Genomic DNA, 14,981 nt, shown 5'->3' with positions numbered 1-14,981 from the left:
AAATCACCTCCTCTTTGGAGATGAGATGGGAAGCTGAAGACAGGTGGGGTCACATCATCTCTAAGCTGGTCCTGTTAAAGTCCTCTGGTTTGAAATGTTCACTACAGAGCTGAGACAACTGTAGCAACAAAACCCTCCCTTTTTACTGCAGCTTCCCATTGCCTCCTTAAATCTGTGTTACTGGGAAACCTTCAAAATGTGAAGAAAAAAAACAGAAAGAGCTAATGAGAGAGGAGGACTAGTTGCTCCTGTTAGCATTTTGTTGTTGGAATATTGTTTAAAATAAAAGATTTAATAAATGTTAAAGGCTTGCATATTATATATTTTTCTTTGGTTATGCCTTATTTGTCTTATTGCTTGGAAATTTGGGGAAATGCATGTAAAACAACCATTGATATTTTAGTTAAGTTGCAAAAAAAAAGCTATACGGCTTATTAATAAGGTGGGATATTGTGAACCAACTGATAAACTCTTTATTCAAGTAATACATTAAAATTAAAAATATTGGAAATAATGCATAAAGCACTGAACAAAAGTCTTCCTTCCAGTATTCAGAAATTATTTAAGTTAGGACAGAATAAATATAATTTGCGAGGTTTGTTTATATTTGAATGTGCAAAAGAGAAAAGCCAAGTAAAATCAAGGTGTGTTTCAGTTATTGGTGTGAAACTATGGAATGACCTGAATGATGATTTGAAGTTATGTTCTTTTTTGGTTAGTTTTAAAAGAGCTTTAAAATGTAAATTGATAAAATCTTACGCTGTTAGTTCGATATATATATAGGTATTGTGAAGATATCTTGGTAGGTTGTTAGCCACTAACAAGTAGGGTAAGCAAGAATAAGCTTTGGCTTCAGCCTATTCCGTTTTTGGTAAATTATGGGTTTGTTTATTGTCTTTTTATTTCTTGTGTTTAATGTTGATAATTTAGCATCAGTTAAATATCTTAAAGCGACAACCTACAAAATGGTATCTTAAAGCTAAAATTAGCTAAACAGAAGGTAAAATTAGCAAAACAGTAGCTAAAAACTAAACATAAAGCAAGTTTGTTAAAGTACATTTTAAAGAGCAAAAAATGTTTTCAAGGATTTGAAGAGTTCTCCATTTTTTGATGAGAAAAATGTAAAGAAGTTAAATATTTTGAAAGGTATGAAAGTTAAAAAAGTCAGAACCCCATTGTGTTCTCAACTTGCTGAACATTTTAATATATGATTAGATAAAATAGCTGAAGTAGTTACAGTCTGAAAACCGTATAGAAGAAACTCTAAACAGGAAAACAGTGTGATTGCCGACTCAGCATTCACACAACTACAGTATTCCCCCCATGCTGAATCAGTCACTCTGCTCCTTCCATGTTTCTAAATCGGCCTCCTCTCTGCCTGCCTGGCTGACGAGCTGTCTGGACTCATTCATTTGCCTGACTTCTTACACCTCATCCTGCTCTTTGATGTGACGACTGGGATTTATACCAGTGCTTGTAACAGAGACACTTTGTATTAAAAAAATAAAATAAAATAAAATAGAGAAGCTCTACTTTTTGCTGAGCTGAACTTTAGCTCTGCTCCTGGGAGAAAATGCTTAAAATATATAAGGTTATTTTGCTCTGTCTGCTGTATTTTCAGACGTGTGATCTTTTTAGGCTGCCAGGTAAATTAAAAATACATCAAAGAACCAGGGAGTTCAGTGAATCAGGCCACGGTAAAACTATTAATGTGAGGAAAAATGTAAATGACAAGCACAGTCATATGAATTTCAGGAATCTATAAAAAACACACTCTATCAGGAGACAGAGGTAAGCAGTAAAAATTCAATTGTGGGAATAAATTAAAGGGACTTTTTAATGCAATTTGTTAAGATTCTAAGCTAGCTTTTTTTGTTGCTCTTTTTTCTCAGTCTTTTTTTAAAGAAAAATGTAATTTATTTCACATTAGTTTATATGTTTTATTTCAACAAACTAAAATAGACTACTGAATCTAAATGGAATATAAATGAACTTACTTAGTCTGTAAGTAACTTGAATAAATTGAGATTAATTAGATTGAACAGGCTTTAACTTTAGCTGTGTGAAGTTTTCTGTTTTTACTCAGTTATGGTAAAAGGAAAATTACTTACTTACTGCTAGGTAACGGGGATTGTGACACAACAATCCCAAGGTTTTCAACAGGTCATTTGTGGACACCAGAAAACATTTACTTTTTTTTTTTTGCACTTGGACTGTTTTTAGAAGCAGTAGATACCCAAAAGGAAGTACAAAAACATGCAAAAAGTGAATTTTGAATAATAGGTCCCCTTTAAGGAAAGAAAGTGTATTTACAAAAACTAATAAAAATGTTTGTTTTCTTTTTTCTGTACCTGTTTTGTCCTGTTCCACCATTGTTGGAGCCATGGAGTTCCACAACAAAGACAAACAATCACACACGTCTAACTCAAAACTAGAATCAGGCTTTAACTTAAATTGCTGGTTCAGAGTGAGGGAAAAGAAAACATCAAATAAAAGTCCTAGTGTTCCTTCAAAGCGTGCATATCACCAGCCACCTTTGATGTTTAAGTTTTAGACTAAAATCATGCTGAGAAATGACAGACCTGTAGCTGTTTGTGTTAAACCCTAAAAATAACATTATGCATGATCCTATGCATTATTTTGTGTGCACTTGCATGATCAGTTAGTTTTGGATTATGTGTTGTGACTGACTGTCAGCTACTATCACACCAAAGCTTTGCTCAGTATCTGCAAAATTCCTTGAGTTATAGACATTCTTGTATTACCTAAGGTCAATAAGCTGTGGCAGCCATCTTCATTTAGGTTGACTTCAAAAGTTAATCAGTTGTAGATATACATCCAATATTTATTTTCTAAGAGTTTCATTGAAATCTATCCAGAGGTTCATGAGATGTTTTGCTAACATACAAACAGGGTTGACTCCTGCACCTAATGCCAAAGTTTTGAACAAAAATGTCATGTGTCAATGTATTGTGCACAAGGTATGTGTTGGGGACGATGCTCAGCTAGTACTTCACCAAATTGTAGCTTACTATTTGTGAAATTGGTTGAATTATAGCTTATTTTCCACGTCCCGAGAGCCAGCTTCTGTAGCCGAGGATCAGATGTCGAGAGGAGCCAGTTGAGGTGGCTCGGGCATCTGGTTAGGATGCCTCCTGGACGCCTCCCTGGTGAGGTGTTCCGGGCATGTCCCACCGGGAGGAGGCCCCGGGGAAGACCCAGCACACGCTGGAGTGACTATGTTTCTTAGCTGGCCTGGGAACACCTTGGGATTCCCCCTGAGGAGCTGGCCCAAGTGGCTGGGGAGAGGGAAGTCTGGGTCTCCCTGCTTAGGCTGCTGCCCCCGCGACCCGACCCCAGATAAGCAGAAGAAGATGGATGGATGGATGGATGGATATAGTTTATTTTGTGTTTTCTCTGTTCACTTAGATGTGGCAGCTATCTTGACTTGGGTGGACTCCAAAACCTGACCAACTGTAGATGGATGTCAAACGAATATTTTATGAAAGTTTCATTAAAATATGTCCAGTGGTTCATGAGATATTTTGCTAACAAACAGAGTTGCATTATCACCTTTCAGCAACAGATGATAAAGGTCTAAACTGAAGGCGTTCTTGTAAGTACTGACTCTACTAACCTTAAAAAAATGAAGAATATAAATCAGCATAATAGCAGCATTACTCTTGAACTAGTCACTAGTGTTTCTTATAAAAGTCATCACAAATATTAATCGATTTTTATTTGGTGCCTCATGTCTTTTCCTCCCTTCACTCTGATATTCTCTCAGTGTCCTTCATACACCCTTACAACTGTATTTATTCTTTTTGTTTTATGCCCACAAATGGAGGAAAACAAAACAAAAACAAAACTAGAAACGTCTCCACAGATACAAACATTTTTGCCCCAATTTTGTCACATTATTCATTGAATCAGAGCTTGAAAGATTGCAGCTTCAGAGCTGGTTTTGGTTCAACACAGCGTGCAAACATTTTTTCGTTTTGTTTTAAGAAGTGTGTTGTGACTGCATGATTCATTAAAAATGCCTTGGTGTTGGAAAGTCAGTGGTATGCTAATTTGAGCTTTGTGAAATTACACAATTGAAAGTGGAGCTAAAGTTTTTCGAGTTACCGTACCATTCATTGAGTGATTACAGTACATAGACACCCTTCTACAATGCCACTAAATGACAAATTTGTGCCACTTAAATGGACTATTTAGAGAGCATTGATAGAGTAAAGAAATAATTTAGATTTTGCTCATTAAATTGATACATATAAGCCTGTGAGGTCAGACTCCTGTAGTGAACTGTTTCCAGGACCCAAAGCAAACAATCAGAAAGAAACATTTATCTGGACTTTGAGCATCAATTTCAAGCTCTGCAGTGTGGAAACTCAATATTGTGATCACATTCATTGATGAATTAGTTTAAATTGTGTTTAGAATAAACTCTAAATTACTGATATTTTGAAGGGTGCCAGTGCAGCTACACTACATCAACTTTCTTCTGTAAAGCTCAGTAGTAGTTGGGGCTTTCTACCACACTAGAAAGTACGCTTGAAACAAACAGTCACTGTGCAAATAGTATAAGCTGCACTAAAATAAAGTTTCTGAACAGAAGAACAGAAGTGGCAGAAGTGTCTTCTTGTCAAATGTTTATCTGGCTACAGTGGTTTATGTACCCATAACTGAACGTTCAAGGGAATACGTACATTCTAAATAGGGCTAACAGGCTGTGTGTATTCTAACGTGAGGATATAATAGAATGAATTAAAAATTTTAAAATTAAACCCATAGCATTTTGCCTGCTTCCTTTAATGCCAAAGCTTAAGATCATCTTATGATGAGATATTGAGTTGTAGCCATTTGATCAAACCGTGAAAATAACGTTTAGCTCAATCTCATGCCATATTGCAAGATGTCATGCTCAGAGCATGTGTTGGAAATGGCTCTCAGTCACTCTACTACCACATCAAATTTTAGTTTAATAAATGTAAATTTAACTTAATTATAGCCATTTTTGTGTTAGTTAATGTTGATCAGTTGTGGTGGCCATTGGCCAGTGATTACGTTTTTAGAAAGTTTCATTAAAATATGTCTAGTGGTTCATGAGATATTTTGCTAACAGAACAAACAGGGCCCTTTGAGACAGTTAATGCTTAAGTTTTAGGCAAACATCTTGCACAGTAAGTACTGCTTGGAGTTATGAATAAAACATTATCGCCCACAGATAACTTTTTGGCGGAGAGCGATGACAAAGAAAACAGTCCCTATTTAGACGTGTCAAAGACAGTGTGGTTAACAGCAGAAATGTGCTTTTTTTCCTCTTGCGCTTGTCTTTAAAGGTTGTCCTTCCAGTTAATGTCAGATTTCTCTGACCTCTTTACAGAATGGACGAGTGTCCTTCATCGGACACCAACTGGGCGGTGTGTCCTTCTCGCCCAACAGCCGCGACCAGCAGGTTAAGTTTGCCCGCGCGGTCCAGATCACCTACTACCTCCGTGACCACGGACCTGTGGTGCAGGATGCCATCGCAGAGCGCTGGGAGAATGAGTTCTGCGCTCTGGTGAACAGGTTATCCACGGCCGAGGCGCCACATGCTACTGACCAGCTCCACATCCATTCTCTTACCTCCTTCAGCCTGTGGCGGGACTTCCACCAGACCGGGATACTGGCCAAAGGGGAAGTCCTGGTCAGCCTGGTTCTGGTGCTTCTGGCTGCCACCATTTCCAGCTCTATGCGTGACTGCCTGAGGGGAAAGCCTTTCCTTGGCCTCCTGGGGGTGCTGACCATTTGCATCGCCAACGTGACGGCTGCAGGGATCTTCTTCATATCGGATGGGAAGTTCAACTCCACCCTACTGGGGATCCCGTTCTTTGCCATGGGTGAGTGGGAGCACTGGATCTGGTTGTGTGTGAATGGTTGGGGGAAGGCTTATCAGAGACTGGCACTCAGTGCAGGCTGCTTGGAGAGGAGATTAGCAGAATCGTGATGGGGATGTTGGCAGCTCATTCTACACAATGTTGTACAACATTCACAGACGTGAGTGTGTATTTGTGTGTGTGTGTGTATGGATTCACAAGTGTGAACACACTTTTCTTGGTCTTAGCTGTATTATTTTTTTTTTCTTAAAAGCACATTTTTGTGCAAGTTTTTCCTGATTAAAGTCAGCGTTTATAAAATATGAACCTTGAAACCTAATGGAGTTCATATTGTGCTATGCAAAATAAAAGTAAACAATTAATCTTACCTAATTAAACCACCTGAAAGCATTTTATTTTGAAGTTAGTAGAGGAACTTTCATATCATTTGAGACATGATTTGCAGGAATTTCATTCTCAAAAAAACCCCCAATGAAGACAGACAGCAGTACAAATTAGAACAGGTTACAGCAATCAAAACACATATACAATCTTTGTTTTCATCAAAATCAATCTCTGGCAAAACATCTACAACTAGACATTTCTGCCTTCAAGGTTTCAGGAAGTCCATATCCCTAATTTCCAGGGTACTTTTCCAAGATATTCCAGGCAATAGGTGCAACATATTTAAATGCCTTTTTTCAAACTCTGTACAGACTCTTGGTACCGACAACAAAAGGAAGTCTGGGACCAAAGACTGTAACCTCCTAAGCTCTTTTGATGAATGTAGGTCTGAAGATGTGAAGGCAACTGGCCTAAATTAGCCTTATAAATAGAAATATACCAGTGTAGACAAGTCAGACAAACCAATACAGGCAAATAGCAGACAATGCTGTGAGTCTTAAGAGCAGCCGACAGAGAAAATCAGTCATAGGGTGGAAAGTCGAGGTTGGCAGATCTTAATGAAACTTTTCACACATGCATATTTAGGTATAAAATGGCACATCCCAAAGTATTTTCAAAAATATTACTTTGATTGCCATGGAAACAAGCTAGGCTGAAAAATTGCCTAAATCAGCATTTTTGGTGTCTCAGACGGTTGCATTTTTAGCACTTTTCATGTGCAAATTAGAGACAGATTTGGTAGACCTATATATATTAATGATACATATCACTGAAATCTGGAAGCTTTATATTTTCAAAAGAGGTGTAACATATATATGTACTCGTTAAGTGTAAAGACACTATTCACGTTTTAGAAGACTAACTTTATTCAAATTTTACAAGTTTGGAAAATTCCAAAAAATTGCAATTTTCCTTGCTCTACTGCCAGAGTTTAGACCAAGGTAGGCCATTTTGCTGGCATAAATATGAAAGATGGATTCCTAAGCTACACATTTATGGAAAAAAAAAATTAATTGACCCATACCCATGGAAAATCTGTGAACAATTCAGTAGTAGCCCTAATTCCAATATTGGTAAAATATGAAGAAACTGTAAAAATGGCTTTTTTGAAAAGATCTTCCAGAATGTCAGAATCAACCCATCATCTTGTCATCATATGTCATTTATAAAGTGACCCATGTAGACCATTATAGCATATTAAAAACTTATTGCAATTTAGTTTCAATACCAATATGTGTCACATACATCTCACCATATTTGGCTGAAATGCAAGTTTCAGTAAATATTGTGAAAATGGCTTTTTTGAAAAAATCTTCCAGAATGTTAGGGTCAACCCATCATTTTGTCATCATATATAATTTATACAGTGACCAATAAAAAAAGTTATTGCAATTCTATGACAATACCAATATGTGGCATAGGCCTACACTGAATTTTTATTATCAGGGAACAAAAATTTTACAAAAACTGTAAAAATGGTTTAATTTAGACACTCCACAGTTAGTGCTGCCAAGGTGAGACACTAACAAGTAACTACCACCTAAATTTCAAATAAACCTATACAAATCAATAATATCTAGTGATAACTGCATAATAACTCACAAACTATTGAAATATGGACACTTGCACGTGCACGATGACTGTAGGTCACAATGACAAAGTCAAGAGCAAGTCGCCATGCTGCAGTTCATGGTTTACAAAGTAGGGATATATGTATAAACAATTGTACGGGTGGATTGCAGATGACTGTGAACATTGCGTTTGCAATCGTTCAGTGGCAAAACAGTTTCAGATTCTGTTGAACTGCTACCACACTCGATGGGTGGAAAAAGTCCTGGGATCACGGCAAATGAGCATCTCATTGTGCCGAGTCCACAGATACTTAAGTATCTGTGGGTCAGTGAGGTGCGGTGAGGTTCATGGTTGGTGAGGCACTTCCTCCTTTAGAGTCAGATTTACAAATATATAAACCCAAAAAGGTACCTCGCACCTCGCGTTTCACCCACGTATTTGAACAGGAAATATGCAATTTCAGCGATTTTGACTATAAAAATGCGATTTAGACCATAAAAATGTTCGAAAATTACTCATACATAAAGATCAGTGGACAAATATTAATATTCATTTTATGTTATCTTTTTTTTTTTTTCTTTTCATGATGACAGGGGAGGCTCTGCCTCACCTGCCTCCCCTGACCGCACGTCCCTGCTGTGGGTGAGTCCAAATGAATCTGATTCTGAAACAAGAAAATTCTAATCAATCATGACGACTGGTCTTGAGAAAAAACATATTCCACATTGTAGCTCTAGTTATTCTTATGCAACCACAGTAACTGTTACATGAAAAACCGTTGTAAATCAACTATATCAAGCAATCATTTCAGTATAAATTACTAAATATACTTACAATAATACTTCGAGTCAATTGAAAGTTGTTTTCTATGGTTGAAACTCCCGGTGCATGCACTGTTGTTATGACAACATGTGGCAGTAAGTTTCGTTGAACCGTTTCAATGACAAAAATCACTCTAAAATGCATCAAATTCTCAAGTTTCTGTCCCCTTTATTGGGGCATTTTCAAAAAGGTCAATTACATTTTTTTACACTACACTAAAATACACAATTTTTCTTAATATCTATAGAATATGAAGTCACCGATTAGGTCCAAACTCTGACAATTTAATTTTTAGTGAAGCGTGTTTTTAACTCATTTGAGAGCTCGAAATAGGACCTTATTTTAAAAATTTGTATTTCATAAAATATCTGTTCCAAAGGCACAGAATGTTCAAAAACACAAAGAAGAGATGTTTCTTCACAAAACAGTGTTTAAAAAATATTTTAAAAGTATATATAGTATTTTTTCTATGCATTGAAAAGTGCCATTTTTGGTCTTATTAATTTGCTGAATTTGAGGCGCATTTGACCCTAAAACACACGGCTGGATACCATGGCAACCACTTAATATTATGCCAAAATATTTTGGGAAACATTTACACTAGCCAAGTACTATTCACACACACAGTTTCATTAAAATCCATGAGATGTCACTTTCCATGTTCTTTGTAATATGACTAATTTTCTCTGTCAGCTGCTCTTAAGATTCGTAATGAATCTGACATTTAGAATATTTACTTTTTTCATTATCCCTCACAGCTTCATTTAAACATGCCTGCTAGAGACATAATGGAGTGCATGTAATGTTTGCTAATAACAATAAATAGTAAACAGTAAGTGAAGTGAGGTATAGAGTCACAATTTTCTTACAATGACATTTAACCATAGATAATTATTTCTGTGCTGAATGAGCAGTTAGTGGATGCATGCAGCCTTAAAAGTAAGTTTTCTTCGTGTTACAGTTTATTCAACAGTGAGTTAGACTTCCTTTACACTGAATGACGACCTCGCTAAACTCTACAAGTCCTAGTAGAACATGGCTGGATTGTGGCAAATTTGGAAAATCTCCTTTAGTGTGAAGGAAGTCGTTCTGCTGCTCTGCTCTTAGTACTTGCCAAATGAGTTTTTCTGCTATTGGAGCGCTGCCAGTGCATTGTGGGCCTAATGGGGTCTTTGCGTAGGCATGAGGCTCGTGTGGCCAGCTCTGCCTCAGATTCTTAATGTCTATACTATGATGGTGTGTCGAGCCCCACATTATTGATACACTGCCACCATGCTCCACCCAAGACCCAAATACACTTCCTCTCCAATGATAAACCACCATGGTTTTGCTAGAGAAGTTTTGTCCATGCTCAAAACCATTGTGGACCTATCACTGGTATTGGGAAACCCACTTTGTTCTTAATATGCCCCTGAGGATCTCGCTAGGATCCTGCAAAGACCATCCATGTTCTGGCTGATTTGTCACATTGTAGTGGGGTTGCCATCCCAAGTGAAAGGGGCCTACTATAATTGTGGTGTTATTTGAGACTTTAGTTCATTTTTGGGCTTGATTTTGTTTCCCTTTTAACTTCCAGTTGTTTTTGTAGTTTTGTTTTTGTGAGCTTTGATTTAGTTTTTAGTTTTTCATTTTAAAAGTGTTGCTGCTTTCTGTCTTTGTGTTCAGATTTTCTTCCTGTCTGAGTTTTGTCACTCACCTGTTTCTCATTTGTCAGCTTCTCCCTCGATGTACACATAGTCTTACACGTCAGATGCTCCTTGCTAGATCAGCACTGTTTTGATGTCAGGGGTTTCTTTCCTCTCCTGGTTTTCCTGTTTTGTATCAGTTGATGTTTAGCTAAGTTTACTTCATACTGCTAATGAAGTGCTTTAATCTTTGGTAAGATGGGTTTATTTTACCTTCCTTTGATGTTCTGAATTTGGGTTCAAATAACCACCATTTCACAACTTGAGAAAATGTAATTACACTGCAGTACAGAAAGTTGTAATCAGCTCAAAAAAGTGATGTACTGACCCAGAGAGCAGAGTGCCATGATGGCTATGTCCTAATAGTTGCTTTTTTGTTTGTTTTGTTTTGTTTGGATTTTTGTTGCACTTTTTAAAACGTATTCAGATTGTTAGTGCAAAATCTAAGGCCCCCTTCACACTGGATGACAACCCTGTTAGAATGTAAAACTCTGTCAGAACATGGTTGGTCTTTGAGGTCTTGGTGAGGTCTTCAGGCACTTATTAAAAAGGCAGTGGGGTTGTGTCAGGATGCAAGTACATGTCTCTTCAGAACAGAAAGGGATGGGTCATCTCTAAAGCAGCCAAGAATGGGCGGATTTGACCCATGTAACGTGATTGACACAGATAATAAAGAAGGGTTTAGTGGTAAGGTTGGATTCACAAAACATGATGGATGGAAAGTTGGAAGAGCTACCTTCAAGGCTTCAAAGAATGCTAGGCCTATAATAATTCATGGCATTTGATTCTGTTCTTTTACAAATAATTTTTATCCTCTTTTTGTGTCTTCTTTGTTATAACGGTTAAGATAAACAGTATATCAGACTTTGTAAAATGTAAATTGTTGTTGGCACATTGATCAGACATTTTTTTACACATGAATTGTTGTATAACTCTCATCACTTTATATATTAAAAAAATGCAACCAGAAGATGTCCACACTGACTTATTCTAAATTAAATCAGAGACATAACACTTTTAATAAAGACTTCCAAAATAAATGTCAGAGTATGAATCATAGAATCCATTTATTCTAGAGCTTCTAGCTAATTATCTAGTAAAGTTCAGCAAAGGTAAGCTAGCATTTACTATTTTGGAACACCAACTTTCTGACTTGGTGGATCAGGCCAATCATGTTTCAGAAGTCCAACCAGCCCATTCAGGTTGGACCCTCCTTCTCTGGGGAACACCTGTTCCTTTGTGCTCTGCAGAGACTCCTTACTCCCAGGATGGGCATAGAGAGCCTCTAGAGGATGCAGAAAATAGCAGGAAAAACCCATTTGGTGGGTGTTCAGAGTATAGCAGCATGATAGTTGGTTTTCAAAGTTTGCTTTAATCCAAACAGTTTTAATGGGTCATAGACAGTGTTGCTTGGTCGTCATCCAGTGTGAAGGGGGCCTAACAGAGAGGCACGAGTTGTGTAACTACAACATAAATGATGTAAAATTCTAATATTTTTCAGCAAAAAAATAAACAAAATCCTCTTTTGAATCTGACAGCAGTTACTTGATTTTTGTTTGAATATTTGTCCTGCTGAAAACCCCTCTGCTGAAACATAGGCTTCAGGTAGAGAGATGTTTGCTACTGCTAATCCTGCTACCTGAAGTTTTTATAGTCCTTCATTTTCACCGGTCCAATGGATCAGCATGAAGGGGTATCCACATAGTCTGACAGTAAAGCTGAGATCACCCGTGATCCCAGTTTCCACTTTAGAATCTTTCAAAATAAACTACGATGGCAGAAACAGATGCTGGTATGCTCCAAGCTGTTTTCTTTCTTTCTTTTTTTAATTTTCAAGATGAGGGGTGGGCAGCACCTCGACTGAAAAAGCCCCTTTAGGACATAACTTGATGTGTAACTACCAAATGTAAATATTAACAAAAAAACTAACAAAATAAAAGCTGCCATGACAGTCACATTGTTTCTTCAAATTTATCCCTTTTAACTGGACTTGTAATATTCAAAGATTACTCCCTACAAATAACAAAAAATTATCAAAGTGGGCATATTTTGAGCTTCATTAGTAGAAACAGACCAGTTTGTGTTACATTTGATCACAGCCTAAGAGCAGCAGGAACATTTATCAACTGAAACTGTACAGGACGTTTCTGAATGCTCTTATATTTAATGTCAACTGGAGAAAAAAAATGTGAAAATGATCAGTTATGAACATTTAAAAACTTCAAATTTAACCAAAACATGGCAAAACAATTTGACTATATGACTTATAACACGTGAAGCATTATATCATTACGATGATGCAGAATTTTCTCATTTTGCAAAGTCATTTTGTCTTAGTCTGTCCTTCTGTCTCCTCTCCTCTCATCCTGTTTTACCACGCTATATATTGCATTCCTTCCCTATGCATTTCTAAGGTCACAGGATCCCTGGGGCTTTGGTAGAGCTCCTTCTGCAGGCGGGCTGACATAACTAAAGTTTAGTTAAGACTCAGGAACAGCAGGCTGGATCAGCTTCTTGTGACCTGGAGGCACACGAGGACAGGGAGAAGGGAGAGGTGTGAGAGGTGCTAGAAAGGAAATGTCAAGGAGAAAAGAGTGGAGAAAGAAATATACCTGTGAACACAGACATGGATAGATAGTGGGGTAAATGAAAAAGGAGGCAGAAAGAAGGAGGAAAGACACATGTAGACGAAGGAGGTGGAGAAAGGTCGAGGGTGATTGAGAGAACTTGATGAATTCTGTGATTTCATATGACAGGACCTCGAAGGCAGCAGATGTGTACCACCCTCCTGTGCACAATGAGACACATCCCCATCACTACATCAACACCACATCAGGGCCGACGCTGGGGACTGGAATGGAAACTGATCCCCGGTCTGCCTGCTGAGACATCAATGTTGTAGAAAACTGCATTTTAGCCTAAACGTCTCACTGCATTTATTTCTAGGTCAGAGAACTATATGTTCCCTTTAAATTTAATGTCGGCTGATGGTTGACAGCTAACACAGCAACCCAAATGTAGAACATAGCACTACATCTTTAATTAGGTTTGTGTCATTTATGAACAATAATACCTGACACCTAAGTTGTTCCGGTACAGTCTAAGAAAGGGTAAATGTTTACATGCTGAATTGTCTTAGTGTAAAGTAGGGATGTGTCAATGAGATATTTACTTCCCGATATCAATCAAGCATCAACCATTGCCAAATTTCAGTCTAGTATTTGCAATATTTATTTATTTATTTTTATAGCGCAGGCTTGCAATTTACAAACCATAAGTACATTTAAAGTTATTGAAACCAATGCCATCATGTGTTTGATGCCTTGGTAGCTCTACATTAAAGTAAAGAAAACCTGTGTTGTGATAAATGTACTCATCTCTTCTGAAATCACATGTGACTCATCGCTGTCCCATGGAAGCTTGTCTTTTCTCTCCTCTAATGTGTGTTGGTAAGCTGTGTTCTATATGATTTAGCTGGGTTAAGTTGGTATACTCAGCCCAGTGTTTGGATGTTAAATGTCTAGTTAAATTCATGGCTATTGGATGTAGCTCTATCACACCCACCACAAGAAATAGCCAAATTAAAGTAGCTACTAAACTGTTGTCATTTTGTATTTTAAAATACTTCCATACCACAGACATGTTGGCACGTTACATCACGTTTTACACCATCCGTATTAGGGCACAATTATTGTAAAACACAGCTTATCAGCATGCCTAGTTTAAAGTTCAAAGTTCAAGGCAACATTATTATTTCCAAGGGGTAGTTAGGTTCACAACTGCCAGTTAAACTTTGAACATAAATTAGCAACACTCATACGAAGTACTTTTACAGTTACATATTATCATTTAAAAGACAAATGGAATAAAAGACTTCTTTGAACCAGTTTGTTCTCCATCATGACAGAGTATCTTCGCCCTGATGCAAGCATAATGATCTCTTTCCTCAACAGATGATTTGATTCAGCCAAGTCTTTTCTCACAGAGCTGACCTTATATAAGTTGCAGAGGTCCTGGAAGGAAGCTCCATCAGTTTAGCACACATATTCACAATGCCATTCAGGTGATTTTTGGTTTCACAGGCAGTGACCAAAGTTTAGGATTCTGGGGACTAGAGAACTCCCGAAGGATGAGACGATTTCAAGTTTTTTTTCCAATTTATTTGGTTTCCAGTGCACCACAGATAGAAAAACTACAAAAAACAATAACTCTATTTAACATAGATGACACATGGTGGAGATGTCAAATTTAGATTTAATTTTCTCAGGTCTCCTTACCACAGGATGTCAACCCCACTATGTGCTCAACAACTTGTTAAAACCTGGCTGGATTGTGGCAATTTTAGAAAACCTCCTTCAAGGTAAAGGCAAACATGACTCTGTTTCTTCCCTAGTACTCAACAAATATTTGTAATTTTTTTGTTGTTATTTTCTGTATCCCCTGAAATAAATACTTGTGCCCTCGCCAAGTATTACTCTCCCTGGGCTGCCACCTTATCGTGGTGGGGGGGTTTGAGTGTCCCAATGATCCTAGGAGCTATGCTGTCAGGGGCTTCATGCCCCTAGTAGGGTCACCCAAGGCAGACAGGTCCTAGGTGAGGGGCCAGACGAAGTGCAGCCCAAAGACCCCTTATGATGAA

The 14,981-nt window shown here is 37.6% G+C and overlaps 1 protein-coding gene across 1 annotated transcript in view; it reads left to right on the top strand.

The window, feature by feature from the left end:
• The window catches only part of ptchd4 (patched domain containing 4), a 67,259-nt gene that overhangs the window by 11,352 nt on the left and 40,926 nt on the right, over window positions 1-14,981 (top strand). The window contains exon 2 of the mRNA XM_017439369.3: window positions 5,387-5,882. Coding sequence (XP_017294858.1) covers window positions 5,387-5,882 — 496 coding nt within the window. The remainder of the gene's footprint in view (window positions 1-5,386; window positions 5,883-14,981) is intronic.

This window comes from Kryptolebias marmoratus, linkage group LG19 (assembly GCF_001649575.2).
Source record: "Kryptolebias marmoratus isolate JLee-2015 linkage group LG19, ASM164957v2, whole genome shotgun sequence".
Taxonomy (NCBI): Eukaryota; Metazoa; Chordata; class Actinopteri; order Cyprinodontiformes; family Rivulidae; genus Kryptolebias; species Kryptolebias marmoratus.
Note: the sequence above shows the minus strand (reverse complement) of the source record. Positions and strands in the feature narration are given on the sequence as shown.